The sequence below is a fragment of the Conger conger genome, chromosome 5 (assembly GCF_963514075.1).
Source record: "Conger conger chromosome 5, fConCon1.1, whole genome shotgun sequence".
NCBI lineage: Eukaryota > Metazoa > Chordata > Actinopteri > Anguilliformes > Congridae > Conger > Conger conger.
Window position 1 is genome coordinate 57,649,991 of NC_083764.1, and position 27,865 is coordinate 57,677,855.

The 27,865-nt window shown below is 46.9% G+C and overlaps 1 protein-coding gene across 2 annotated transcripts in view; it reads right to left on the bottom strand.

The window, feature by feature from the left end:
• Positions 1-27,865, bottom strand: part of slc44a5a (solute carrier family 44 member 5a) — a 103,153-nt gene that overhangs the window by 50,065 nt on the left and 25,223 nt on the right. For both annotated transcript variants that reach the window (XM_061243512.1, XM_061243511.1), the window contains exon 2: positions 4,624-4,672. In XM_061243512.1, coding sequence (XP_061099496.1) covers positions 4,624-4,672 — 49 coding nt within the window. The remainder of the gene's footprint in view (positions 1-4,623; positions 4,673-27,865) is intronic.

A 27,865-nucleotide genomic window follows, 5' to 3' on the forward strand; every position in this document is an offset into this window, starting at 1 on the left:
TCCGGTCCACAGTACAACCCACCACGTGACTGGGACGACCTTGTCATTTTCGAGAATAGTGTGCACAGACTGCAAGTGCTTGTGTGTGTGTGTGTCTGTGTGCTTCTGTGTGTTTGCATGTGTGTGTGTCTGCGCGTGTGTGTCTGTGTGTGTACGCATATGTGTGTGTGTATGCCTATGCGTGTACGTGTATGTGTGTGTGTGTGTGTATGCATATGTATGCATATGTGTATGCCTGTGTATGTATGTGTGTGTGTGTGTGTCAGCAAGGACAGAGCACTGTGCAAAGAAGCTTCCGGAAAACACATCTCCAACTGCTCATTCCCCGTTAAGCTTGTCCAAATAGGCATCAAAACATCCCATGTGTCATCTCCACTCTTCCCAGTCATCTTGTTGACTGTTCAAATGTCGAACACTTACGCATCCGTTCTGTTTCGCCGTTTATTATCGTGATGCGATAACACTTGATTCACTTTGCGAAATATGAGTCCCCCGCGCTTCAAGGTGAGCCTCGTAAAAGCAGTTACGGGAAGTTAAGAAGAGAGACTCACAGTTACGCCCGGCAATCTCTTACCGTCCTTACCTGTCCTCTTGCCTTTGAGTGATTTCATTCGAGAGCGGAGGGCTCACAAGGGAGAACGTGCGTCATCTAATGAGGCTCCCTTCGCCTGCTAACGCTAATCAGGCCCGGGGCAGGACTTACGCACCAACCCCCGCGCCTGGAGGGGTCACCTTCAGAGGCACGCGGAGCGCTCTGTTTGTGCGGTGGCGAGAGCTCCTGCACCGCCATGCCATAAATAATTCAAGGGCAAGGCTTCTGTAAACATGGAGCGCAGCCCTGGGTCTGCAGGGGGGATCTCGCACACAGCTCCACGCCGCAATCCAGTTCAATGGCGGAACCGCTGGCTTCAGTCTTTCTGCTTTTCAAACGAGTTTCAAGTTCCTGCGTGTGAAATCAGTCGCTCTCTGGCTTGTAACCTGGGGAACGGCGGCGGTAAAGGCGTGGCTCCGGCTTTGAGTCCACTGACACTCAGATTTACAGGATGTTTTTATTTTATTTTAACATATTTTGAAATAAAAGTTTGAAGTCAAATGGGTGAATCACAGATTTGTGGGGAAAGTGCTACCGATTACTCCTCAGTGAAAGTAGTTGGAACTACAGCCACGCTACTCTGCAGAGAAATGTAGCTTCACAAATACGAAATAAATAAAAAATGTAGTTCAAACTACTTTGTAAAAATATTATGCACAAGGGGGAAACCACTAGCTCAGTGGGGAGAAGCAGCGATGTGGAACAACTGGCAGTTGGTGACTATAGTGGAGCAGAGTGCTCCACACCAATCAGCATTAGAGGGAAAAGAGAGGGAAAAGACAATATTTCATTAAGGTTTGGAAAAAATATTTTAGAGCCAAAAGTAATTGGTAGTTCCTGTAGTGAACTACACCTGAAAATGACAAAAAGGAAATTAACTACTACAATAGCTAGGCAAATTTTAATGTGGTGGATCTACTGACAACATTTTGCAGAACGTATTTAAATGACTCCCCAACATTAGCGAAAGACCAAAAACACAACGGCAATGAAAACCTGCCGTTGCACTGCTATCGAGGTGCTTTCCTCTGCTCCCTCCTCCCGACTGAAAAACGTGTCTGCGTGCTGCATTTCAATTACCCCTAGTCCATCTCCGATCATCCAAACATACAGATCACAGCCATTAACCGACGCGCCGCGGGGAAAAACTCGCACCACGATTCTGGGCTTGCAGTTCTCTCTGAGAGCAGTTGGCACCTCGAGTCGACACATCCCTCATCGAGGAGTGTCCTCGAGAGCGCGCGTGCGTATCGCCCATCTAACAGGAAGTAAACGAACAAACAAGCCTTTTGTGTAGCGGGCTAACCGCCCAGCCGGGGGAGGTTTTCTCACCAGATAGAGCTGGGCCCATCCATCACGGCTCTCACGGGGGACATGAAACCCGCCCACGGCTGGTGTAGGTGAGCTTCGACAGTGCAGGGGGTAAGAACACGGGCCGTTGATGGGGAATTAACCCCCACTACCTACAGTCAAAACAGAGTAACCCCCCCACGACCAATAACCCTAATTAGGAGTAGCCCCCCCCCCCCACGACCAATAACCCTAATTAGGAGTAGCCCCCCCCCCCCCAAAGCGCCAGTCAAAACAGAGTAACCTTCCCACCCCCACCAATCAAAACAGAGTAACCTTCCCACCCCCACCAATCAAAACAGAGTAACCTTCCCACCCCCACCAATCAAAACAGAGTAACCTTCCCACCCCCACCAATCAAAACTGAGTAACCTTCCCACCCCCACCTGTCAAAATAGAGTAACCTCCCCCCCCCCCCCCCCCCCCACACACACACACACCACCACCACCACCAACAGTGAGAGTAGTAACCCTCTGTGCCCCAACCCTGGTCAAGTTAGTGTAACTCACCTCTTTGGTTTACTGCATAGATATTGCACTCAACCCTCCCACTGAGAGAAAAAAGGATTCTCATAACTACATGAATTCTGCTGACACCGTTATCCACAGCGGTGAAACAAAAAACGCACTCTGTACAATGTAAGGTCATTACACACGCAATTAAGTGTAAGTAACACTTAAGAGTCAGTAATAGTATTAAGTGTGGGATTTAACTGCACCCTTAGCATCATCAGGGCTCAAAAAAATGGAGCCAACCTGACAGCATATCGGGCACGAAGTGCTAAGACTGTGCTATTCTGGGCTCTCTCTGCTGGTGTAATTCTGCCATTCTGGTAAGGGGGAGGAAGAGCCAAGAAAAAAATACAGCCTTTAGAGCCTTCATCTCAGAGAAAAAAACATGCCCATCTGTCTCCCCTTCAGTATAACCGACTCCTATTGGGTAACAGCAAGAGACTCGTGTGACCTAATCACAGCTCACAGGAATAGCTAATTATGGGTAATGATGGGAAGAGGCTGGGATTTTCAGAGATTTCTGCCATCGTAACAACTATAGTATACCCCATCTTTGATATTGTAAGAGGTAGGAAGAACAATACTGAATAGAATTACGCCTTATATAAAAACCATCTTGCACAAGCATAGTGTCAAACAGTAAACTGAGGATACTGGATATTTGGAGCTACCTGTATCTAGCACCGACTATGTTAATATAATTTCAGCGAACAGTGCAGTCCGCGTGGGAGATTTGTAATTTTGGCTCGAAACAAAAAAATGGTTTTATCTCCTTCTCGCTTGATAGGACATTGCAGAGCGCCGCTCGGTATGAAATCAAAAAGTAAAATACACAGTAGAGTGAGAAAATCAGGGTGGTTGTGTCAATGCGGGGGGAAAAATCGCTGAGATAAAGCAACTCTGCGAGACACACACTGACACAAGATGGTGCCTAATCATCTTCCAGCCTAACTTTTATACGAAGGTACATTAAACCCCACAGCCTGCAGAAGAACCCCCGTATTCTCAATACAGGGATCTATAATTACATCTCTGGCTATCACTGAGGTGATCACAAAGCCTTGTTCTTGAATACAAGCGATTGCAGGAGTATGCAGAGAATGCAAATGTAATTGTTTCTTCAGACTGGCTGGGACATCACTGTTGTTTTCTGCTGACCCCCCTCAGTTCACACTCTCAACACAGATGTGTTAAAAACAACACATAAGATCGTAATTTTTTTAGCACACCTCCCTGTTCAGTTAAGGACAACACATTTTGCGTAGGCCGGAGTGTTTCGCGACAGTTGTTTGTGAAATGTGGTATACAGATTCATGCTTGATTGATTGATTGAAGTGCTACGTACACAGTCTATGTTAAAAAAGTCTCTCTTCATAACACATTAATTGTATATTTGTAACACAAAAGTAGTAACTTTGACTCCAGTGTTGAAAGTATGTAACACAAAAGCAGCAACACAAAATATGTGTTGGATATTAACACATCCTTTTTGAGAGCGCACGGTCAGCCTCAGATCATCAGGCCAAGGCTGTCCCCTCTTTCATCAGACCGCTGCCGTCCGCCTTCAGACCAGCTCCTGCCAGGCAAACTCAGTGACGGCTTTAGCCACTTGTTACCCATCCTCCGTCTAGCTGCTGACCTGTTGTGCGACGTGTGGGAAATCGAGGCCCCTACCGGTCACAGCCGTGACTAATCTGCATTGATTTTTCAGTGTCAACTTTCAGCCACCGCCGCCGATGTCACTCTGTCAGGTAGCAGAGCCCGAGGAAAGGTGATGTTTACACAGCATAAATATGAGCACTGGAGACCGCTCCGAAATTCAGACTAGAGCTTTGAGGAAAAGGATTTATTGGAAGTCAGTCAATTAACGCTGGCGTATTTCTGCAACAGTATCAAGAAGGCAATTAATTCATTGATGTTTTCCTTTCCATCTCGATCAAATGAGTGTATGATGTTTCGCCAGCGGGGCAGCCATTTTGTGTTCCTTCAGTAGTTTGACACATCTTTGACAAAGCAGGAAGGTTGGCACATGACAGGACATCTGCACAATACAGTATGTGGTCAACAACGGGGAGTCTGGGATTGCACGTCTGACCGCAGGCTGCCTTTGACAGGCCTGTCCACTGCTGAGAAGCAGACAAAGGAATTCTGGGATTGAAAGAGCGTACCTGTTGTGGGTAGGTCCTCTGAATGTTGGGTCAAACTTGCGCGGCTCACCTGAAAAAAAAAAAAAAAAAACAGTTTCATCCTCATTAGCAAAAGGTAAATTTAGACCAAAAAAAAAAATCTCGCAATGCAGGACACAAGTTCAAGATACAGCTTTGAGCAAGACTAATTATGGAGCACAGCCGGGTCCTGCCACATGCAGCGGCTCCAGCGCCCTTTATACTCTTCCATTTTCCTTTGACGGGCACACAGAGAATTTATCACGCTGGGCGGGACCTCTGGTCCTCTCCCACTAGGCTGCCAGGTGTGGATTTTAACAACCCGAACAACCAGGAGCAACAACAGTGAAGCAGAATGGATGGGAGGGAACAAGAGCAAACCGAAATGTGAAAACACATACGGTTTTGGAAATGGGATGTTGGTGTTCAATGTCATTATTGATTCCGCTTATTGATTCGATTTTTTTTATTGGTTAGAAGACAAATGGAAAGAAGACTATTTTTAGAACAGAATTGGCATTACTTTTATTCCCCAATAACAAAAACACATATTTTTCTACAGCAGTAAGACTTTGTCATACAGAAAAAAAAGTTAACCAATGGTTGCAAAACATAAATGAATAATGATTTTAAAAAAAGATTTTACAAAAAAAATCCTAAAGAAAATTAAAACCGTTTTTTCAGGTTCTTATGTCATTCTACAGTTTTTAAGCTAGATATACCAAATTTGGCCATCATAAACGTTCATCCACTGGTCAAGTTGCTTTTATTTTTCTAAGCTATACGATGAATACTTTTTAAGCATAGGATCGATAAGCGAATCAATAGTGTCTCGATTTTTCAGCCATTGTAAAAGGGCAAATACTGTTCACTGCTGAATTCCCTGTTTACCCATATCAAGTGTTAAACATTTATGATCGAATGATAATGATGAGGCCAGCCAGGCAGTAGGAAGGAAATTAAAAAGACGACAAACAAAATCACACAAAGAACACCCACACTGATGCAGAGAGGCTCCTGGAAATATGAAGAAATGTATGGAGGCCATGACTCAAAGAGCTTGTCCTTGCTAACTATTTGATGCTATATAAATATACCATTGAACACCCCGACATGGGATTTTGATCGCTGTATTCGTAATTCCTCCAATTTCAATTCATCCACTTTCAATACAATAAAGTGCGCTACACTTATCCCGGGTGCACACGGCCGTGAATTGCTCGCGTGGGAGGGACACGTCCGTTTAAATTATAAGTGGAGTTAAACTGATTAGCGTTAGCGTCCACGTTTGCATGGACTGCTAAATATATCAGTGCCGCTGTGCTACATTGGTGTTTAACTACAACAATAAGGAAATTGTGAAAACGGTCTTTAACGTGATGGTCTGAGGGCAGCAGACCGATGTGTCAGTGTTAAAGAAAGTGCTTTCGGCACTTCCGCCATTACCGGCTGGCCACAGCTGTCGCTGTTCATTTGACGGAGACCGAACCGCGCCGAGAGTCACAGGCGTCTTTGATGTTCCCGAGAGCGTCCCGCCGCACTGACAAATATATGTTTATTAATAATGCTTCATAATTTCCGCACGGCGCAGAATTCCTCCTGAATGCAAACATCCCTTTGTCTCGCCTCCCCTATCGACAAAATGATAATCTTGTAAATGAATAAAGCGGGCGCTTCTTCGTGGCTCTTCCGGAATGATCAAAGGGATTCCAGCGTCCTCTCACCGCAGATTAAACACGGCAGATTGATTTGGACGTGCTTGGCACCCGTTAGAGAGAAATGGAAATGTCATAATCTCTCGCTAGACATTCAAAAAGCTCCATCACAATTTTCCGGGGCTGCTAGTGGCAGGCAGTGCGAGAGAGAATAAAGAGAGAGTGATTCATCTAAGGCCACTGTAGCTGCAAGGTTCGAGACCACTGACCTGGAATGCATTGGGAAAATAGACTTGACCAGAGGACTGTAGAGTTCAGCTACATTTATATTCTAGATGTGCCTCCTATTACTGCAAATATCAGACTGCCGTCCTGTTTACCTGCGTGTCATGCCCTGTGCACCCTCCTTTCTAACGTAGATATGCTGTGTGTGCGTGTGTGTGTTTGTATGTGTGTGTGTGAGTGTGTGTGCTTGTATGTGTGTGTGTGCACATGTGTTTGATGTGTGTGAGTGCATGCTTGTATACGTGTGTGTGTGTGTATGTGTGCGCGCATGTGCTTGTATGTGTGTGCATGTGTGTGTGTGGTTGTATGTGTGTGTGTGTGCACACATGTGTTTGGTGTGTGTGTGTGCTTGTATGTGTGTGTGTATGAGTGTGTGCAAGGGTTTGGTGTGCGTGCATGTGCTTGTGCAAGTGTACAAACATTGTGTATGTGCTTCCATGAGGGCCTTTGTCAAGACTAACATATTGTAGGACTCCAAGTCTGTACTGTATGTCTACGGGAGGAACACAGCCTTGTACGAAAATGTACACAAAGCAACATGCAGAATACTGATCGCCGTGGTTACTTCACAACCACCTCTATGACCTACCGCCTCCATTTTCTGCAGAACAAAGACACAAAATCATATTCATTTGCTAATGCTCCCGCCTTAGCCTTGGCCGTTTTTTGAAAAGATTATATCCCTCGGAGACTTTAACTTTGCAGATGACATTGAAGGGAGCTGTTAGCCATCACCTCCTCAGCCAATTATTCGAACACAATTTTGGCCCTCCGAGTGCAGCCAGCTACGCTGATAACGCCTAACAGACCACAGCGGCCCGAAATCTCTGCGATGACAGCGAAGCAGGGGTACCAGTTCACGCCATTACCATACAGAGACGGGATGTCATAGGGAGTGTGACAACAAAAGGGATGTAAAGTAATTTGTGCCTAAAGATTGTGAAACACTGCATGGGCTTCAATTTCAATTCCGAAAGGATAAGACCAAATAGAGGCAGGCAGAGATGAAGATTAGGACTAGAAATCTGCTGATCCAGGTGGTCATAAGTTCTTTACTCATTCCCGAACACACACACTTACCATTATGGGTTAAATTAATCAAAAGCAAAGTTGACTGTCTCTCCTTGTACTAAATGGATTTTGAGGCGGTCCATGTGAAATATCCATAACGTTTGGCGCCGCTGTCTTCAAATATAATGTCGCTGCTACTGTATGTCACGTTAGGCTTGCGATTAAGTCGTTCAAAGAGACCAGACACCAAATCGATGCAGACAACAGCGTCCCAGATGTCACTGCGCCTGAGCATTCCATCACTCTGGTCGAGGTTTTTTTATGACCTCATTCTCAGTCTCAGTGAATCACGGCCATTACAGTGAATCACGGCCATTACAGCAATACACATAAAACACGTTCACGGACAGTTAAAAATATGTGAGAATTCAATGTCCAATGCGATTGGCTGGCGGTAGTGCAGCTACGTACGGCTCTGATGGGGGCCGTGTTCATGAAGACAATCTATCATAAAGTGCTCCACTCACTTATGGAAACAATTGTTCCCCATTTTATTTGCCTCACACATCAGGGTACAAGTTATTAGCTGACGCTTTTATCCAAAGCGACTTACAGTTGATTAGACTAAGCAAGGGACAGTCACCCCTGGAACAATGCAGGGTTAGGGGCCTTGCTCAAGGGCCCACAACGGCTGTGTGAATCTTATTCACTGGCTACACCGGGGTTGAACCACCAACCTTGTGGGTCTCTGTCATGTACCTTAGCCACTTTTTTCTGGCAAACAATTCAGCTCACAGCACTTTCAGAACTTGTTCTCTAAGCCATGAGATAACATGAGGGGCCCAATGTCAGAGGAAACCTTGGTACACTGAGCCTCAGCCAATTATGAGACCTGATATACTAAATATTCTGCTAGAGTCAGTCTTCAAGGTTTTAGTTGAAGAGATGACAGAGGGCATGTTTTGTTTGCATAAAACCGTGTATATCAGTATGACACTTACCATAAGACAGACAACCACACAACCTGTGTGACACAGCTTCATTTTCTATATCTTACACCTTATACAATTGTTCTAGACAACAATAGGTAACTCCACCACTTTCAGACACCAAATAGGGCGATCACGACCAAGATATAAAAAGGTTCTGACTTCATCAGTCAATCAAAACTGCAATAATTTTATTTTAAAAGTCATCCATCCTGTGGAGGAAAGAAGATTCCACAAACCTCTCTCTCAAGTCATGATACTGTATGTGCATACTACTAACAGGAGAGAATAATAGAATGTCTTTAAAAAAAGTATTTTAACGTCGATCTCACTGGCTTGCGTGGGCACACACACACAGACACACAGAGACGAGGGAAGCAAAGCTCTTTAAAGAACTGGCAGTTTTCTAATACGCCGGTAATATTGCTTGATTTCTGTATCCGGGCAGCTTGTATTAAATATAACACCCAGAATAATTACATTACTTCTCTGCTGCTACGGAACGAGAGGCACAATGGTACAAAGTGATGGAGATAGACCTGGCCCACCTTCTGCAACAGAGCACCTTGGCACAAATGAAACCATCTTTTCTCAGCAAGCTGCACCTCTAATTTGTCATTAGGTCCGTCTTCCCCCCCCCCCCCCCCCTTGAAACCGGGCTTCCCCGCTGAATAGCACAACCGTGAATAGGTTATACAAAAATAAGCAGGAATATTATACTGTATATAATATTTACTGCCGTTGACTTCCATTGCTGATGTGTATGGACAAAGGCATTATAATGAGTGTTTACTCTTGCCGGCAGAATGCGGAGGGAGGAATTGATTTTCTTTCGGGCTCCCGACGCCAGACTCACACTCCCCACCACTTCATCAATCACTTTGCATTTAAAAAGGAAGACAAGTAACTTTCTTATCTCGCTATACCCGCTACCAAAAAAAAGTAAAGTTTTGTGCTGTTTTCTCAGCATTTATTTTTATAACAGGCCTGTGTATTGCGTCTGGGGATTCCGCAGGATTCTGCCTTTTTATGCATGCGCGTTTGTCTGCAAATACACTTAGGGGCTAAGGCAAAGCTAACTACCTTTGGCAGAACTTCATCCTGGAGCCGTGTTTCGCTGCAATACGGCCTCCACTGTAGGCATATAAAAGCTAATATATGAGTATTTGTTCAGGGATGATGAGGTTTAGAGCGAGGCTAAGCACTGCACGGTCTTTACTGATCCCTGACATTGACCAAAAATGTTAATATACTGCCACTGTGGGGCTGCAGAACAATATGTACCACATGCATCTCCATGCATTTGTGTACACATTTAAAACAACAGCTCCAACCAGGCCTAGCGACGTCGGTATTTATTTAAAGGCTATCTCTCCGGAGGTAGTGCCACTCACGGTGGGTGACAGTAATGGTTACTGTGAGACATAAAATTCACCTGCGTTGTCTAGCTTCCTGTCGTACGTGTCACGGGGACGTGCGGAGGACAGCAGCGAGGCTGTGAGCTACCGCAACGCCAGCGCTGTGTGTTCTCACCGCCCGCATCGGTCGCCCCCTTTTCTCAAACCGCGCGCGGTAATTCCTCCGCGTGAACAGCTGTTCCCCGCGGTCCTCGGGAATGGGAATCCGTGAGTGATTAGGGAAGGGCACGGGATGCCAAGTCAGCACGGGATGAGCAGAACGCCTGGAAACGGGAACGGATGCACGGAGCTATTCTCTTTGCGGGAGCATGTGAACAGGGGTACGTGGGTGGAAAGCTCTGGTGGAACATTTTCACTCTACAAAAAAAAATGCGTGCTCTACTGTAAAAACACAAACCGCTATCATTAAATCCAATATTGTAACTGGTCAGGGAACAGGAGCTATACTGGTGCATAGTGGTTGTGATACCTCCTTTGATAAGTCTGATGAGGACCAGGGTGTGTATGAATTCTCAGACCCCAAACAAAATATAGTGGGAGGTGCCACCCAATATATTGTGTAACAAATTTAAAACAGTTGCAGCACATATGGTTTTCCTAACGACCTTCCACCTTGCTGTGTTCGACTACTAACATAATATAACATAACAGAATAGGCCATTCAGCCCAGCAATGCTCATCCTTTCCTCCAACTAAGTGTACCTACTGCTTAGTTTGCCTAAAAGCAAAATAGTATCTAGCACCGCATCAAGCCTGGTCTTGAAAACCCCCAGTGTTTCTGCCTCCACTACATGTTCTGGCAGACTATTTCACACAGTGACCACTCTCTGTGTGAATAAATATCTGCGGGATTTGTCCTTTGCCAATTTCCATTCATAGAGTAGAGTACTATTGAGTATACAAGTTGAGACAACTTATATGCAACTTGTATACTCAGCAGTAGGCGGGTGATTCGGACTGGGCCTGAGCGTCCGCTTTTGAACGGCGCGTCGGACATCAGAGCCTCGGAACTGAATTGAGCGCGAGGTTCATTTCTGTCAGCAGAACTGAGCAGCGGGGGATTGGTCACAGAAGGCCCATCGCAGACCGGGGGCCCGGAGGCCTCCGGTTCCCAGGCAGGTCCACGGCGAGGACAATGCGCCTGCCATCCGCGCGGGCCGCCATCTCTGAAAACAGATGACAGCAGATGGCCGCTCGCCGAAATTAAAATGTTTCTTTTTTTTCTTTTTTCTTTTTTTTCCGTTCCCAGCTCCAGGCGGAGTTATTCCACGATGATGGAGTCCGTTATTGCCCCTGTTCCGGCTGGGACACGGCGCACGACTGTACTGCAGGTGCTGCTGGATATCGGCGCTACCTGGCAGTGACAGATAGCGTGGCGGGCGCACTCAGATAAAGCCGTGGAAACACCCCCGCCGGGATGGGAATTTATTGGCCGATAAGCGCGCTATTCAGCGTCGCGAAAATAGCTTAAATTACAAAAGACTCACGATGACCGCTGTAACACGATGACTCCCGAGACCTGGCAGAGGAGAAGGTCAAGCGTTCTCATTTTTCTGACGTGATACAAGTGTCTTATATTATGAGAAAAACATGTTGCAGCGAGAAGATTTTCAAAATATTATTTATTTAATTTTTTTCCTCAAATGTACCTTGTAGTGTAGGATTCAGCTAAGCAGAACATATGGTATTTCTATTTAAGTGCAGATATTCATGTGGGTTACAAGGGACAAACATCAATTGCCAGAGGATACTGTAAGACCAGATTTGTCTAAATTTTTCAATATTAAATAAGGCAAGGCAGTGCACCGGAGAACACAGGAATAACACAAGCAGGTGCAAAGCCCATTTGCACATAAAACGATTGGCAAATGCAGTTCAAATCAACACCGATGCCGAATGTAAGTATGGGAATTTGTTCTGCATTCCTGGGGAACGTGAGCACTCTGTATTGCGGGGTGACTGCACCGACAGGTGGGCTAGGTCCAGTTCACACGTCCAGCTGCTGACCACTCCAGTGTGGCCCGGGAGCCCTTCGGGGGAATGGTAATGAGGCTTCTGGGCTGTTTCATTAGCATAGCGCTCTCTCACACAAAGTCCAGCTGGACCACCGGCGTACAGACCAAGGGTGTGTTCTGTCAGAACCTGACTGAGATTGAGTGACATTTCTGTGACATAGCGCAGTCTCCCTCCGAGGTCGTTCGCCAATTCAGTTGGTATGCAACAGTGTGGAATAGCTATACAACAGTGGTGCCCAATCATGTGCCATACACTTTCCGGGTTTTCACGCTAACCAATCGCTGCACCTGCTGATTTCACTAATTAAGACACCTTCAACCGGAGAAGAGGGAACTAATGAGCGAAATCAGTGATCCATTGGAATATAAACCTGCATTCACTCGCCGATCTACAGCGCACGATTGGGCACCGCTTCTTTAGACTTACATACATGACTCTTTATATTATATGAATACATGCGTCTGATCATTTGTGTCCCTGAACAGAAAATAATAGCAACAACTACAGTAATAGCAACAAGAACAACAACAACAACAACAAAGTGAGCTCCTGTGAGCAGAGGGCCCCGTGTTCACGGTCTCCCGGCGACGGCGTGGGAGGGAGTTGCCGCACGCATCACGCTGACCGCGTTCGGAGCTCATCGAGGCTTCACTTCACGCTCATAAATAGCACAAAGTGCGAATTCACGCCTGCACATAAAAATAACCCACGGCTTACACGTGTGAGCCACGAGGCAAAAAAAAAAAAAAAAAAAAACTGTCATGTGCCAGAGTGCCGCTTCGTCGGTCTGTCCCCGATTGATTTGCGAATTTCCGGCGTCTCCTCGGTTCTCGGGGACGACCGCTGTACGACAAGAGGTTCCCCCCGGTTACGGCGCCGGGCTGGATCGATGCCAGCCATCAAACCGTGCGGCGCCGCTAATTGCCAGACGTGAGCCCCACACCGCAGCGCTAATACCGCTCCGTGGCTTTTATTCGTTCCCCCGCCGGAACGAGGACGCCGCCCAGGGCTGCCAGGTTAACATCCCGTTAGCGCTGCCCGCCCCCCGGAAAAAACTCCCCGGAAGGGTCCGGAATCCGGCTGGAATCCCGGCCCGGGCTAATCCGGTTTACTCCCGCCGCATTAGGACGGTGGAGCTCCGGACAGAAATGACTGTCGAAGTGGCGTAGCGCGGTGGGCAAACACTGGCAGGTCCTTGGCAAGGCTGTTATTGACCTGAGCGGCGCACCCAGGTGGGACGGCAAATCATATTTGGGGATTCTCTCTAATTTAATGGCTTTCTGAAAGCGGTTTGGTGAGACGCAGAGAAGCGGAGATACACGCGGAGGTGGACTGACATTAGGGAAGACGCAGAGATAACGAGGTAAGAGAGGACCGTCGTTTTTCGGTAGCGACGGGCAAACGACGCTACGTGAAGCCGGGAAACAGGCCAAGCTACCGTGTCGCTGTCAATTTCACAGATTTGAACCAATCGCTCTGGACCTTTAGATAGATCAAACAATTCAGTCAGCGACATCTCAGTGTGTTTACTATGAGGTGCGTGAACCCTCACTCCCCTATCAGTAGCTTTCAGCAATGGCGCTCAACTTCCCTCTAAATATGGTCCATTGCAGAGACGGACGCTCTGCAGGAAGGAACTTTAGTTCAGCCTTTAGTTGGCTGGAACAGGGTGGCCTTTGAGCCCAGAAGGACATTTGGAGGGAGGAAGCTGGGATAGATAAGCACAGGGTGTGAGGTCAGGCTGGGGACCCCCGGACAGCCCCCGGGGGAGCTGCAGCACCTCTCCCCCTCCCCTGCGCTGTTCACTTCACCTCCTGCTGAAGGTAAGGTCAGAGCTTCTGCAGTGTGTTGCAGTGCTGTTGCAGTGCTGCAGAGAATCTGGGAGAGGGAGGCAGGGAGCGGGAGGGGGTGGGTAGCTGGCACAGAGCAAAAAAAAAGACAACCCCTAAACTCTCCCTATATCAGTTTAGCACGATGCTGATCAACCTGCTTACGGAGCAGAGCGGTTTAGCTGCAGAATGGATTACTCCGGGTTCAGGACTGGGTCACCCCAGTGTGCAGGCAGTGCAGAGGGGTAGGATTCAGCTCGTACCCGGGGTGCGATGTGTACTCCTGTTGTTCGGTTTTTAATATGACTGGTATCACCACATTACTGTTTACCGCCCGTAAACACCGTCCTCTCTCTCGTACGCAAAATCCAGTAATGAGGCCTTGGGTTTGATAAGCAGGGATGTCGAATCAAGAGACAGGGCGAACTCATTTCGGCTAACCTTGAGTGGGCTGCCTTCAGTGGAGCGCCCTCTACAGGCCGAACCAGGCGGAGCAGCGAAAGCCACAGGAACAGACTGCCTCCTAGACAAAGATTTCCGCCACCTCCAGGGCACGGAGCCTTAAAGGAAGCCCAGTGTCCAAATCAATCCTTTACAACATTTTAGCGCCTTCCACATTCACACCTCGGGTAACCGGAGGTGTCTGTCAGGCCAGGTTTTCGCGGCCGAGATCAATAGCGCCCGCGGAGTTATCGGCTTCGTGCGACAGCAGAGCGGGACGCAGCGCTCCAGAGGCCCGCGGGCTTCAAACGGCGGGAACAGACGCACGTCTGCGTGCGGCGGCGCCGTTCGCCGGGCCGTGGGGTGAGCTGGGGTGAGCGTCCTCACGACGTGGGCGGCTAGCAGGAGCTGACAGCCCCGCAGGCACGCTACTGGACAGCTACACCCCCTCCCTGACGGTAACCCCTCTTTTCTGTTGCTCTCCAGATCTTTCCGTGGCCCATACACTGGCATGCAGGAGTCCAGGCCCATCAAAGACAGGGAGGCCGCCCCATAATAATCTTATGGGGCGGCCTGTAGCGTAGTGGTTCAGGTAAATGACTGGTACACACAAGGTCGGTGGTTCTAATCCCGGTGTAGCCACAATAAGATCCGCACAGCCGTTGGGCCGTTGAGCAAAGGCCCTTAACCCTGCATTGCTCCAGGGGAGGATTGTCTCCTGCTTAGTCTAATCAACTGTACGTCGCTCTGGATAAGAGCGTCTGCCAAATGCCAATAATGTAATGTAATGAGAAGACGGCCGGTTCCCCCGGCGACATGGCCCACAGTGAGGCTGCAGCAGCGGCCCACCCTTCAGCCTGTCAGAGCTCTGACCTCGGAGCGCCGAGACCCGAGAATGTCCGCACACGCAGACCAAACACCCAGGGCTGACTTTTAAAAATATATATATACTTCTCAGGGCCTTTTCAGCTTTATATTGGACAGACGGAGGACATGCAACAAAGGTTGTGTGGCCGGGTTTGAACCGCTGATGTTGTGGCTGGCCATGAGCTTGTGGATACTGCTCTGTGTCTGCTTTGCCACTGAGTCACAACCCCCCCCGGCTGATTTCCAACCACAAAACTCTCGTTTTCCTTCCCTTCTTCTGTACCTGTCTGAAAATGCTTAGCAACACCCTGCCAGCTAGCGATTCTGTAAACAAGGCCTTGAATTAGAGACAGTGGCTTTGTGGTAAATCCGCCTTGCTTCCAAAAATCTGATTAGTGCCTCCATGGCAACAGCTTCTGCTGCTGTGTTCTTAATCCCGATGTAATTTCACTGACGTCACTTAATGACATTATCTAGGCGTGTTGACAGGTCGCCTGGCTGGACAGCAGGTCGGAACAGAATGTTTTCATTCACACTTTATTCTGGAGTTTTAGCCACTCTCTAGAGGCAAGTTGACTATTTTTTTTCAAACACCTAAAACCACCTTTTTTTGGTTTTGTTTTCACAGTGAATTGCCAAAGAAAAGGTGATACATTTGAATGGTAAATCTAGTGGCAGATTACCTGTCATTTGCTTTCAGTAAGGGTCCTTTTAAATGTTAGTTTGGGCTTCATTTCTCTTTTCTGAAATACCCACAGCGCTAGACTGCACGGTCAATCTTGCTCAAGTGATTTTTCATCTGTCAGAAGAAAAGCAGCGTATGTTCACTAAAGTGAATGTCAGAGTTCCATATTTCCATTATCTACAGAATAAAACGCAAAACACCGTCTGTCCGTACCATTACCATACATATTTTACGATAGATTGAACTGAGCGAGTCCAAAAACCAATTCAAGCTATAGCTGCATAATCTTATGTCCATATAACCACAAGACAGAAGCTGTTGATATGCATTTTTAAATCTATGCAAAGTGTGGACTGTAATGCCCTAGAGGATCTGAAATGTGACAGCCACAGTAAATATTACTGAAAAAAGCTGTGAAGCTGAAAAGCATGTGTGAGAAGCTTAAATTCCCTATTCTTATATTACTTAGCAAGATAAGGAGAAATAGACCTTGTCTACTTAACCCTTTCAGTCTGTAAAATCCCAATATGTGCCATATGGCACCTTCGACCTCATACTTTTTCAACCAATCAAAATGACTGCTGTACTATTGTACTGTTAAAACCCTACAAAATTATCTCAGTTTTTCTCAACCAAAGCCAAAACCACTTCATATTGGGCTTGGGACTGAAAGGGTTAATATAAAAGGGTTAACATAACTATTTATGCTAATATAAATATGGAACATTGCTAACTGACTAACTAACTACAGTAACTAACTTAAAAAATTGAAGTGAAACAGTAGACGACATTATTTTCTTTATATGCAAAGTGTCTCGGGCACTGCAGAGGACTGTGAACCTGGCATGCTCGGGGCTCAGTCAGAGTGGGTTCTGAAACTGTGCTAAGCAAGCACATTCTGGAGTATGCATCAGTGCGCCTGAGATAAGTACAGTACAGCTGCGGTCTGTGATAATGGAGGCAGCCCCGTGTTTCAAAGAGCCCGAGTTCGGTCTAAAGAACCGCCGTTCACCGACAATATCCGCTGCTCTGCCGAGGGACAAGAGCATTGGGCTCTTGCCCAAACTGCCCAAACTGACACCGGCCAGCAGTCTATGGGTACTATTACCACCCCAGCTCACGGAAAACATCATCGCCATGCAGTGGCAATGTTATAACATCGACAAAACTTTCCACTAACATTAGGAGAACACATTGTGATAGCAGACCTCATCAAGCGGTCATACAAAAAAGTGTTCCCCTTTTCAGACGCTCCTGGGCGAGAGTTAGATTGGGGTTGTGCCGCCTCTGTGTCCTCAAGCGCTCCTTTTGCGCCCCTCTGGGAAAGCAGGCCTGCTGATTGTTATGAGGTGTTATAATGGACATCATCATATTCTCTCCCTCCTCCTGCTCCTTAAGGGGGTCCAGCGCATCTGAGTCTCCAGCTGTGTAGCCTCAATCCTGCCTCCCCCACCCTCCCAAATGCCCCACCTGAGAATTTTCAGATATTTACGAGGCAGTTTATTCCAGTTTATTCCCCCCCGCCACACCCCAGATTCCCTGTTGTCCAGTAAAATGCTTATTATCATCACCGCTTGCCAAACAATCCAATTAATCACCACGACTGCTGTTTATTCTGTATTTTTTTTCAATCCAACTTGCATTGCAGCCATTCGAGAATCCAATGAGGCGTAAAAAAAAAAAAAAAAATGGCAGGAACTTCGAGGGAGGCGCGTGCGGCAACAACGTCCAGCGGCGAACGCGATTGGCTGGGAGACGCTCCGGTCCCCTGGCCCCAGCGTCCAATCGGGAAGCGCGGGGGGGGGGCCTCCCGGTCTCTCCGCTGCCCGGCGTTCCCGGCCCGGCTCCTAACCGGGGATTAAACCTCGATTCGGCAGCTTTCAAATCCGTCATGACAGCGGGACGCACGGTGCATTTCGCACCTGTCACAGCGCTCGCCGCGCAGATGTTTCTGCATGTTAATGAAAACTGGAGCTGAACCCCCCGCTCCCACGCGCTCCCACGGTGATTATCACGCTCCACACCCCCCAGACCTGCCTGACGAGCGCCTCGCTCCCTCCGTACGTAACCACAGAGGCGCAGGTGAGCAGGGGGAGAGAAATTGAAAACCGAAATAAAAGTACGGTGATAAACCCCGTTCACAGAGCAGAGAACATTATTTCGCATTTTAATTTCCTCGTGCAGACAACTTTGGTAACATTAAGCACACTGTTCCATTAGCAAGGTTCATTTAGCAAAGAACCCAACAGTAAGATTTTTTCTGTTTTAATGAAACTTTACACAAGTAACACACTGGAATATTAAGTATGGGCACATTAATCAGATTCATCATCCAGTCAGATATTCAGAGAACCGAAATGCGATGTTCCCCAGCTCCCGCTTGATCACTTTCTGGAGTGCGAATAAACATCAAACACTATCATTAGTATTTCAGTATTTACATTGCACTGCGTGGTTGTGCACTGATCCACAATCCCCCCCTGAGTGATTCATGCGACGGTACCTACTCATAAATGAAGTGTTCACTGCCATAATGTACAGGTCTCTGGAACTGTGGGCTGGGGCCCACAGGTATGTCTCGAGAGGAGGTCAATAGTGAAATACACCAATAGTCAAATTGTCAATACACACATTATACCTCTTCTATAGACAGCAATCACATTAACAAAGCTAAATGCTACTCTGAAATGGGTATGTACAGGTACTGTGCAATGTGTAAGAAACAAGACCTAATTTTTACATCAGACCTGGGTTAAATACATAATTGTTTTGTATTCAAATACTTTTCTGTGCTCGATTGATCTTGCCTGGTGTAACCAAACCAAAAGGACCAGAAGGTGGGATTTTCCGCTTTACTTGAGAGTGTTTCATAGGTTCTAATACACCAGACAAGCTCAGTAAAGCGTAGAAAAGTATCTGAATCAAAAACAATGACGCCTTTGACCCAGGTCTGATATACATCCAGCTGCAGTGTAATAAGCAGAAACGGATTGGTTTTTAAGCTCAGAATGTTTGGGAACGTTCGCCGTGCGCTACGCTCCATCTTCCTGTACGGCCCTTCCTCCTCCCCGGTCAGGGTGATTTAGAGGCGAGCGCGTGGCAGATGAATGGGGGTTGATGGGAAACGGCGGGCGCTCGGTGTAACCGCCCGGTCTGCGGGGCGGCTGATGGATGGAGGTGCCTCGGCCCGCCCACGCGTCTCTATTTCAACCGCCCCACCGCCCCGCCGCAGCTCCGCCGCTCCATCCGCACGCCGCTCTCCCGCCCCCGCTCTCAATCACGCCAAACGGGCCGCGTCGTGCCCCCGCCCCCACCCCCCGCACGCGGGACCATGGACCCGTGGCGGGCAGGAGATAAAACATCACAGGACGGTGTGGTGAACTCCACCGCGGCTCTAGATGTTTTAAAGACCCTTCTTTTCCTGGATGTTAGCCGCGCGCCGTGACGGGGGGGGGGGGCAGGCAGCAGCGGAGCAGGGTTTTATGCGTTAATGTCCCCCCCCCCCGGCAGACAGAATCCGCCTGCTCATAATCCCGGGGAAGAAGCCTGGCTGTTGGTCTTCACAGATGGCAGATCGGACCCGGGTTTGAAAGCCGGACAGCCGTAACCAGTGTTCAGTGTTCAGACTCCCATCTGATTGTTTTGTGTCCAGAAGCAGACCTGGCGGACGAGGGGCAGGGCCAGAGGAAAACACCCAGGCGGTCTCCCTTACAGCTTGAGTGGTGGTGCAGTATGCTGGTTTCTCCTCAAAAGCCTCTATGAAACGCCACAACTGTGTGTTCTGCTAACAGAAACGCAGGACGAGATGCTGAGGTGAGGGGAATTTGACACTGTTCTGACGAGCACGGCCTGCGGAGACAAGCAGGGATGCTCCTTTTGATCTTTTTTTTTCTTGATGCTAAACAGTTTCAGTCAACTTTTCTCCGACAGCAGCATTTTCCACAGGGAAGACCAGTCTCAGTCTTTATGACCAGGAGATGGGAATATAACGATAAAAATATTTCACAGCAATATATTTTAAAAACCTGTGACATAAAGCAGCACTAACTTGTATACTTGCTCATAGATTGCGAAGCACAGCAGTACATTTTCGATTCTTTGTGATATATTTACTCAAATTCAACTCAGTATCTCATTACATGAGGGTACCTCTGTTTTTCCACTCTAATTACTGTTCTTTGTAGAAAAACAAACAACTCCCAAAAATTTACTAAACTGAATTCCCTAGACCTTACTAAAGGCTCTCGCTAGATTCTGTCAAAATCCAAAGCTGGCAGCCATGTATTATGTAACAAGGACGTTGCAGGAAGTACTTGAATAATACATTTCTTCAACAAAATGCTTCTTCGCAGTTTAAGAAGAGCTATTATCGACAATTCTGTCAGAAGGATGAAGCGCAATAGAAACAGGACCGAGGAACACAAACTGGTCGAGCACAAAGAATGACTCTCAGAGTGAGGAGGGAGAAAATCTTTTCCGGAAATAGCTGAGCAGTTACAGATGTCCATGGCAACTGCAGAATTTGAAAGGATACAGTACGAAAAACCACCAGTATTGTAAAAATTTTCTTCTTCTTTTTTAAGACCAGAGAACCTTTCAAAGTTCTGCCCTACAGAAGTATCCTAAAATATCCACAAAGTGCCCGAGGAGGTGCTTTATCCTGATACAGAGGCACAGAACGGACCTCTCGGCCCCTGTGTTCTCACTCCACAGCCACGAGGAAGAAGAAAGGGGAGGGAGGCAGGACTTAATGCCTTCATACCCTCCACCCACATCAGGACAGGTTTTGTGCATAATTCTGCGCATATGTGAGCCAGGGAAAGGGTAGTGTTGGTTGCAAGGTACAACAGGCTACCTGTGTTATTTTCTTGAATAGGAATATCTCTATAAATCGCGCAAATTTTACCAAATGTTTTGTGTTCTCTGCAGTACGCTATTAAGACATCACTGGTTATAGTGAAGCAGCCAGCAGCACGATATTTGCCATGCCATCTGGTGCAGCAGTGTTTGGGTAGGTGGTGGCCCTGTAGTTGTAGAGTTGGTAGTACTGTCTAGGAGTTGAAAAGTAGTAGTATTAAGTCCACACATACTTTGACCAATCCATTCCATTTTGATTCCATCAATAGACTTCAGCGGGATCAAGGAGGTGATGTAGTCTGAGCTGCTGAAAGTTTTATTTCTCTCTCTCTCTACCCACAGCCTAGAGGAGATGATTTTCACTCTGGGTATAAAATATATATTTTTTCTATCTGCAGCTGAGGTGATATGCCCAGCTGAGCCGGTAATAAACCACTTTTTTTCCCAACCGCCTGACATTAGAAACAAAATTATTCCTCAGAGCTGAATTCTGGGTAACCTATCAAGAATCAGTCATGTATCAAACCCACAGAGACAGCTAGCTGCACCCATCCAAATCTCCTTTCTGTCTGGTGCTGAAATTAAAGCTAAGTTTCTCCTCGCCCAGAGCCTCTTGCTTGCCGTCGTTTGGTCATCCAGCCCCGATGGTGGTGGTGGTGGTGGTGCTGTGGGGGGGGGGATGAATGAAAGGGTGTCTGAAGAGATGCCTGACTAGAAACGACATGAATAATAAATGAGCCCAACTCAACCGAGGCCTCCATCTCTTAGATATTTATCCCTTTAAAGTGGGAAATGTTACGAGTGCAGCATCATTATCCAGCGAGCAGTTTCCTGTGAGGCACTTCAAAGTGATGAGTTGTTATGCAACCGCTCCCCCCCCCCTCAACCCCCCCCCCACCCCCCTCCTCAGTGAGCCCCAAACAACCGCGAGGCTGACAGGGAGCTGGATCACCGTCCTCCCGCGTGGAGACGCAGACGCTGGCTCCGGCCCTGAGGAGAGCCATCGCCGACCACTTACGCAAGATTTACGGGGACAGGAGTCGATCCGACCGGCTAAGGTGTCCCACAGGCGGGCTTCCTCTTTTATTACTCCTGCTTATATCACAGGTTTGGTGATGGAGTCTTCATCATCCTCCCGTAATGCCACTGCATAAACAGGGAGCGGTACACAGCAAAAAAAGATTTCCTAGCGCTAAGTCAACTCTCGCCGCGTTTATATTAGTCCGTTAGGAACAATATGTACTCTATTAGAGTCTAAAGTACTCGGAGTTGATTTTGGACGGAACGTTTTACAGTGTACGGTTTTGTTTCTTTTTTCCTCGTTGGAGGGAGGTTGTTTTCTTACAGCGGAGATGTGCTGTGAAGTCAATAACAAGAAAGTCAATCCGAAAACAAACTACAAGAAGGGGGCATCGCATACTACTGACACATATCGACTTCATGACTACAAACTGAGGTTATAGGTGAACCACAGAAGGTCAAAGGTCACGTGACGCGTTAATAGACAGCCATTGTTAATTGGTCTGCGGGGACTCGTACTTTGAATCGTGCGAGCCTGAGGACTGTGGCACAGCCCTGGGACAGATTCTAACACCCTGAGAGAATCATGAGCCATAACGTCAGACCGGAATAGAGACTCGGGGTGCGAAGATTTAACAGGCCAGGTGCTGAGCTTGAGCTGCCCCGATGGCAGACAGTCTGTCACGGTGAGGAAGAGCACGCGTGGATTCCTGATGCACAACTACGCATTTGTATTCAGCGTTAGCTTTGCCTCCATACACAGCGTGCAAACCCAGACAATCCTCCCGCGCTCGCTAGTGTTAATAGCAGCTTGCTACAGTGACCTTTTCTGTAATCTAACACTGGATCTATATTTCAAATCATCTGGCCAATTTATGTGTGTGCACGCGTATGCGTGTAACTGTGTAACTGCGTACACGAGAGCCCTCGATCTATCGTTACAGAACAATTTCTGAGAAAAAGCTAACACCCTTTCATCTCTCTGTGTGATTAAAGGTCTCTTGTTCAAATGCAGGCACACGCACACGCACACGCACCCACACACACACACATACACACTGTGGTCTCAATTCAAATTGTGTGTGTGTGTGCGTGTGTGTGAGTGTGTATGTGTGTTCTGTGTGAGTGCGTGTTCTGTGGGTGTGTGTGTGCGTGTGAGTGTGTGTGTGTTCTGTGTGTGCGTGTGTACTCGCGTCTGAATGAGAGAGCTTTAATGTCCCCCAAGTCTGGCGTTGGAAAACATTTTCAGAAAATAGCAGCCCTTCATCTCGTGTGATTAAAGCTTTTCCGTCTCTGTGACGGCGTGCGGCAGCCCCCGCAAGCGAAGAGTGCGAATTGAAATATTCAAAAAGAGGCCTGGATACAGCAGCGTTCCTGTACACAGCCCGCCCTTCCCCGTGTCTTACACAGCAGAGCCTGCGCTTCTGCAGCATGCTTCCGGCTTCTGGCTCCTCAGAAACGGGGACACTTGAGAGCTTGTAAAAACAGAAGGGAATCTTATTCTGCGGAGTCTCACCGACACCCAAGTTCGATTCCGGTCAATTACATCCGAAATCGCACCCCTGCTGAATAAAAACACAGCTCAAGCCAGGTTTTGAAACAGCTGGTTGACCGGTTACACCAGCTCCATAACTCAACATGGTTTGACCAGTTCAAGCTATGTTTTGAAACAGCTGGTATTTAATCTGGTCATGACTGGATTTTACACCAGGGACTTGGATGGAGAGACTGCAGATTCACACTCAAAGTGTCCATTGGTTTCCAAAATAATTGAAAAAATTCAACTTTTCAAGACAAAGAGTGGCGATTTGACATTGATCAAACACATCACAAACCAAGCATGCAACAACACTGAGTACTCACTTCTCTACGTTGAAGACAAACAGATGAAAAAATCCAATTAAATGCTGAATGATAGAAAATCAGCGGAATGTAATGTGATAACTAGCAATGCCTTTGTCCACAAAGCACACAAGTTTGTAGCAATATTTTGCCCCTGCAAACAAAGCAATTCACAAGCAATGTATAATGATTTCTGTCAAGTCCATTACAGTAGTCATGAATTAAGACTTCCTGCGAGAGGTCAATCACACCAAAGACTGCCCATTAGTCACTGTTAACAGGTGTGGATTGGACTAAATTATGATAAATTGGATAGAAAGGATGAATTAAACCCCTACGGTGGATCTTTGAGTAACATACCTCAGTATAGACTATATTACACAGAGAGGAGAGTAGCTTTTCTGCCTGTGTTCCTCCCCTATGCCTCAAAACACAGTCTGGTTACAACAAATTTGTGCGGAGCCTTCGAAATGCATTACAATATCTGGATTAGGAAGGAGCGTAGGGAATCTTAATTTTGTATTCATTACAGGGAGGAAAGATAGGTATGCTAAACATGGAGCCCCTTTAAAACTACACAAACAAATCGAAATGCAAAACAGCTTTCCAATGGCCGTGCCGCGATAGCATGCTAATTCGAGAAGACAACCCGACAGCGAGCAGTCTGATTGCGGCCTCTTCCCATTTGAGTGTATTTATTACGGAAAGAAAAGACAGAACATTAACGATTATGTAAAAATCTGCCAGTGACCGCACACTGCTCCCTCACCACTGTTAATATTCAGACTGCACGCGGATGCCGTTTTCGGGAAAAGATTCGCACGGCTGCGACAACGCCGGAGCCCATAATTCAGGAACAAAATCGGCCGGCGATGCAATTTTGAGGCGTAATGGGATTTTGTTTGCCGGCAATTATTAATCATTAATATGCAGGCTGAGTTAAGTAGGTCAGCTCCGGGGGGGAGCGTGCGGACCGCTGGATATGCGGCTTCGCCTGGCCGATCCCTGGGGTTAGGCCCAGTTAGCCGGGGGTAATCAGGGTGCGCCCGTCTCCCAAAGGACCGTGAAAAGACTCAATCGCACAACAGCAGTTCAATGCGTCCAGTTCGCCGTTATAGCTGTGGGCTCCGAACCTTAGACTGTTTTGTTATTTCGCTTTTAGAACAACATTATGTTAAAATATGGATTTGAAATAAAGTTATGAAATGCGCTTGGGAGATTCAGGAGCCCCTGTCTAAGGGAGCTGGGTTCTTTGATTTGATTTTTTTTTCCTTCTTTTTTTTTTTTTTATCAAGCAATCTCCACTTTAGCATCATTGGAATTCTTGTGAATTTGCATCTCAGTAAATGCATGACATTCTTTGTGGTGCCATGACAACCTGACATAAATGCAGTAATGGGCTTTTAGTGCTGTGATTTCATTCCTTTTTGGCATTTGGATATTGGAAAAAATTGCATAAGGCTAAATAAAAATCTGCAATATGAAATACTCAAGCAATACTGTACATTGAATAAAATACAGTGCAGTCCATAAGTATTTGGACAGTGGTACAATTTCTGTTCTTTTGACTCTGTACACAATGAATATGAAAAAAAAGTGCTGTCACTTTTCATTTGAGGGTATTTACATCCAGACTGTCTCCTTTAATTTGAGGGTATTTAGGGTCATTTGAGGATATATACATCCATCTCAGGTAATCTGTCTCCACAATTTAAGGGAGAAAAGGCAATTCAACAGTTGGCTTCTCAGCTATTCCTGATTAGTCAGGTGTATTCAAACACTTGCTCAGTGTAGGTATGAAAAAAGTGTTCAGTATCTAGTTTTTATCTAGATCTAGACGACACCAAAGGCAATCAAAAGCCTAGGATTAAGACTAGATACTGAAAGGTTTTGAAAGATTATACACCTGTCTAATGAGGAACAGCTGAGAAGCCAACTGTCCACTTACATTTGGTCTTAAAATGGGGGGACTATGTATAAAAAAGGATGTAATTCCTACATGGATCGCCGGATATGAATGCAATTACCCTCAAATTAAAGGTGACAGTCTGCACTTTAACCTCATATTCAGTGTTCAATTTTGAATCTAATGTGCTGGAATACAGAGCCAAAATAACAGAAATTGTACCATTGTCCAAATACTTACGCACTGCACTGTATATATCTGCAGGTCATTAACAAAGGCTGATACATTTATACAATGTAAAATACGGAAATGAATTAAAACTTACTCTTCCAGTCCTAGACACAACACGGGCGTTTTAGTTTAGGGTTTAATTACTCCAGCCCGTCAGTGTGTACACACAAACACACGTCTCTGAGGCAGACAGGTGGATCCATTCTGTCAAGTTTTTAAACAAAAGACAGACGCATGAAATGAGCTTTAAGCCCCTTCTGCCGAATAATCTCATCACGATGAAAGCGCTCATAATCGCTAATTAGCGATGGTGTCTCGGCTGAGTTCTTACACGGTAATTCCATTGAAATAAATAAACACTCGCTCGCTATCCTGGATTGGCCTCATGCTGCAGATGCTCGTTGTTGTTGGGTTGTTTGCGTGTCTGGCATTTGGAGCGCCGAGAATGTCGACCCGGACGCCTGCTCTGATGGCGAACGTGGAGGCCAGCATCCCCTCGCCCTGGCCATTGATCTGCCCAAACCCACGCGGCCGGAGTGTGATTTTAAGAGGCTAGAAGTGGAGGGAAAAGAAAATCTATTTTGCAGTGTCTGTTGCTCAATATTCATTCCTCTGTGGCTTGGCAGCCGAGAAAGTAATGAACTCTCTTCACACGAGGTGGATTCACAGGGCCGAGGCTCTGATTAATTTAATTGAATTGCATGTGTGTGTGTTTCTCCCATTGATCAAACAGGCAGCTAACTGTGAGATGGTGTGGGGAGGGAGGGCTAAGTCCACTGTGTCTATAGCGCTATGCTGCTGAAAAAAACAGCTGGAGGGCTGAAGTGTCTGTATTTGTGGTTTCCTTTCAATCAGCAGCCAATGAAGGCCTTGTGAAACAAGGTGTGCGGACTCTTTAGCCAGTTAAAGACTTTGAAATGCATCTCTCGTGCTGAAACACACCAAAAACCAGCAGACACTGAAGTTTGACACCCCTGGTTTAGCTGTTTGACCAGTTCTTGACATGGTTTGACCAGCTCAAGCCATGTTTTCAAACCGCTGGTACCATAGCTGGTTGACCAGCTACCAACTCAAACAAGCTACCAGCATTAGCTGGTTGCCCAGCTCAATTTTCAAGCTTGCCAAGCTGGCATAGCTGGATTTTACAGCAGGGTAAACTTTATCAGGACAAAGAAAGAGATTTTCTAACACTAGAGTATTCACCTTTGGATCTTCATAATGTTTTGGCCACATTTAGACTACAGTACGGTACATCATTTATATCCAACGTGCCATACAGGCCCACAGGACCTTCATAAGTAGCAGTATCGCTGCTAATTTCTCCTCTGAATCATAGCGATGGTGAGGATGCGCAATTAGCCAGCAAGCTTGGAAGTCAGTTGGCTTAGCCGACAGCCCCTTCCAAAATGTCAGCAGCGCGTATCTATGATTTATCAGAAGGCTTGCATCTTTCATTCAGACCGCAGACAAAAGGCAGGTTGCTGCCTGCTTGCGTCATGAGGTCTAAGGTCTCGCCAGTTTGATCCGTACTCGTTCTAATGCAGAGCGTCTGGTCTCTTGATCCAGCCGAAACCCTTTGATTTAGCCCAGCTCCTGTCTCTATGAGAAAAACAAAGAGTAAAAATTGGGTAGAGAGATCTCTGGGGAGGCAGAGGGGGTCCACCAGAGCAACAGAAATTAGCACATCAGAGCCGGTTTTCGTGACGGCGCCGCTCTGGTTTCTGCTCTTGACAGCTGAACTACCACCGCCGGCCCGGCGTGATTAACGAACCTCCGCCGCGCCTCTCCGTCTTTAGCACGCCGCCCCCTGATCCCGACGCCCGCAGTTCTCCGTCCCCACGCGGGCGTGGCCCCAGATGCTGCCAAAATTCGTCCGGCAACCTGCTGCTCTTATCAAGATGAAACATTCCGCTTATAGCTCGGGACGTGCGTTTGGCGGCGGCTCTTTAAAAAACTGACAGCACGACAATATGCATACATATTTATCAGGGGCCTCTTCCTTTGCCACCTGCAGTTATACTCAAACTGAACTCACCTCACTTTCCTAATCTAACCTGAATACAGAACAGCACAATAAGCGTACCCCATGTGCCTGGTTTTGGATATTGATTCTCATACTGAAGGTTCCTTTCTTTGTTTCCTTTACTCTCTTTGCTCAAGCTGGAAATTTAACATAGCAAGGCTAATAAATCA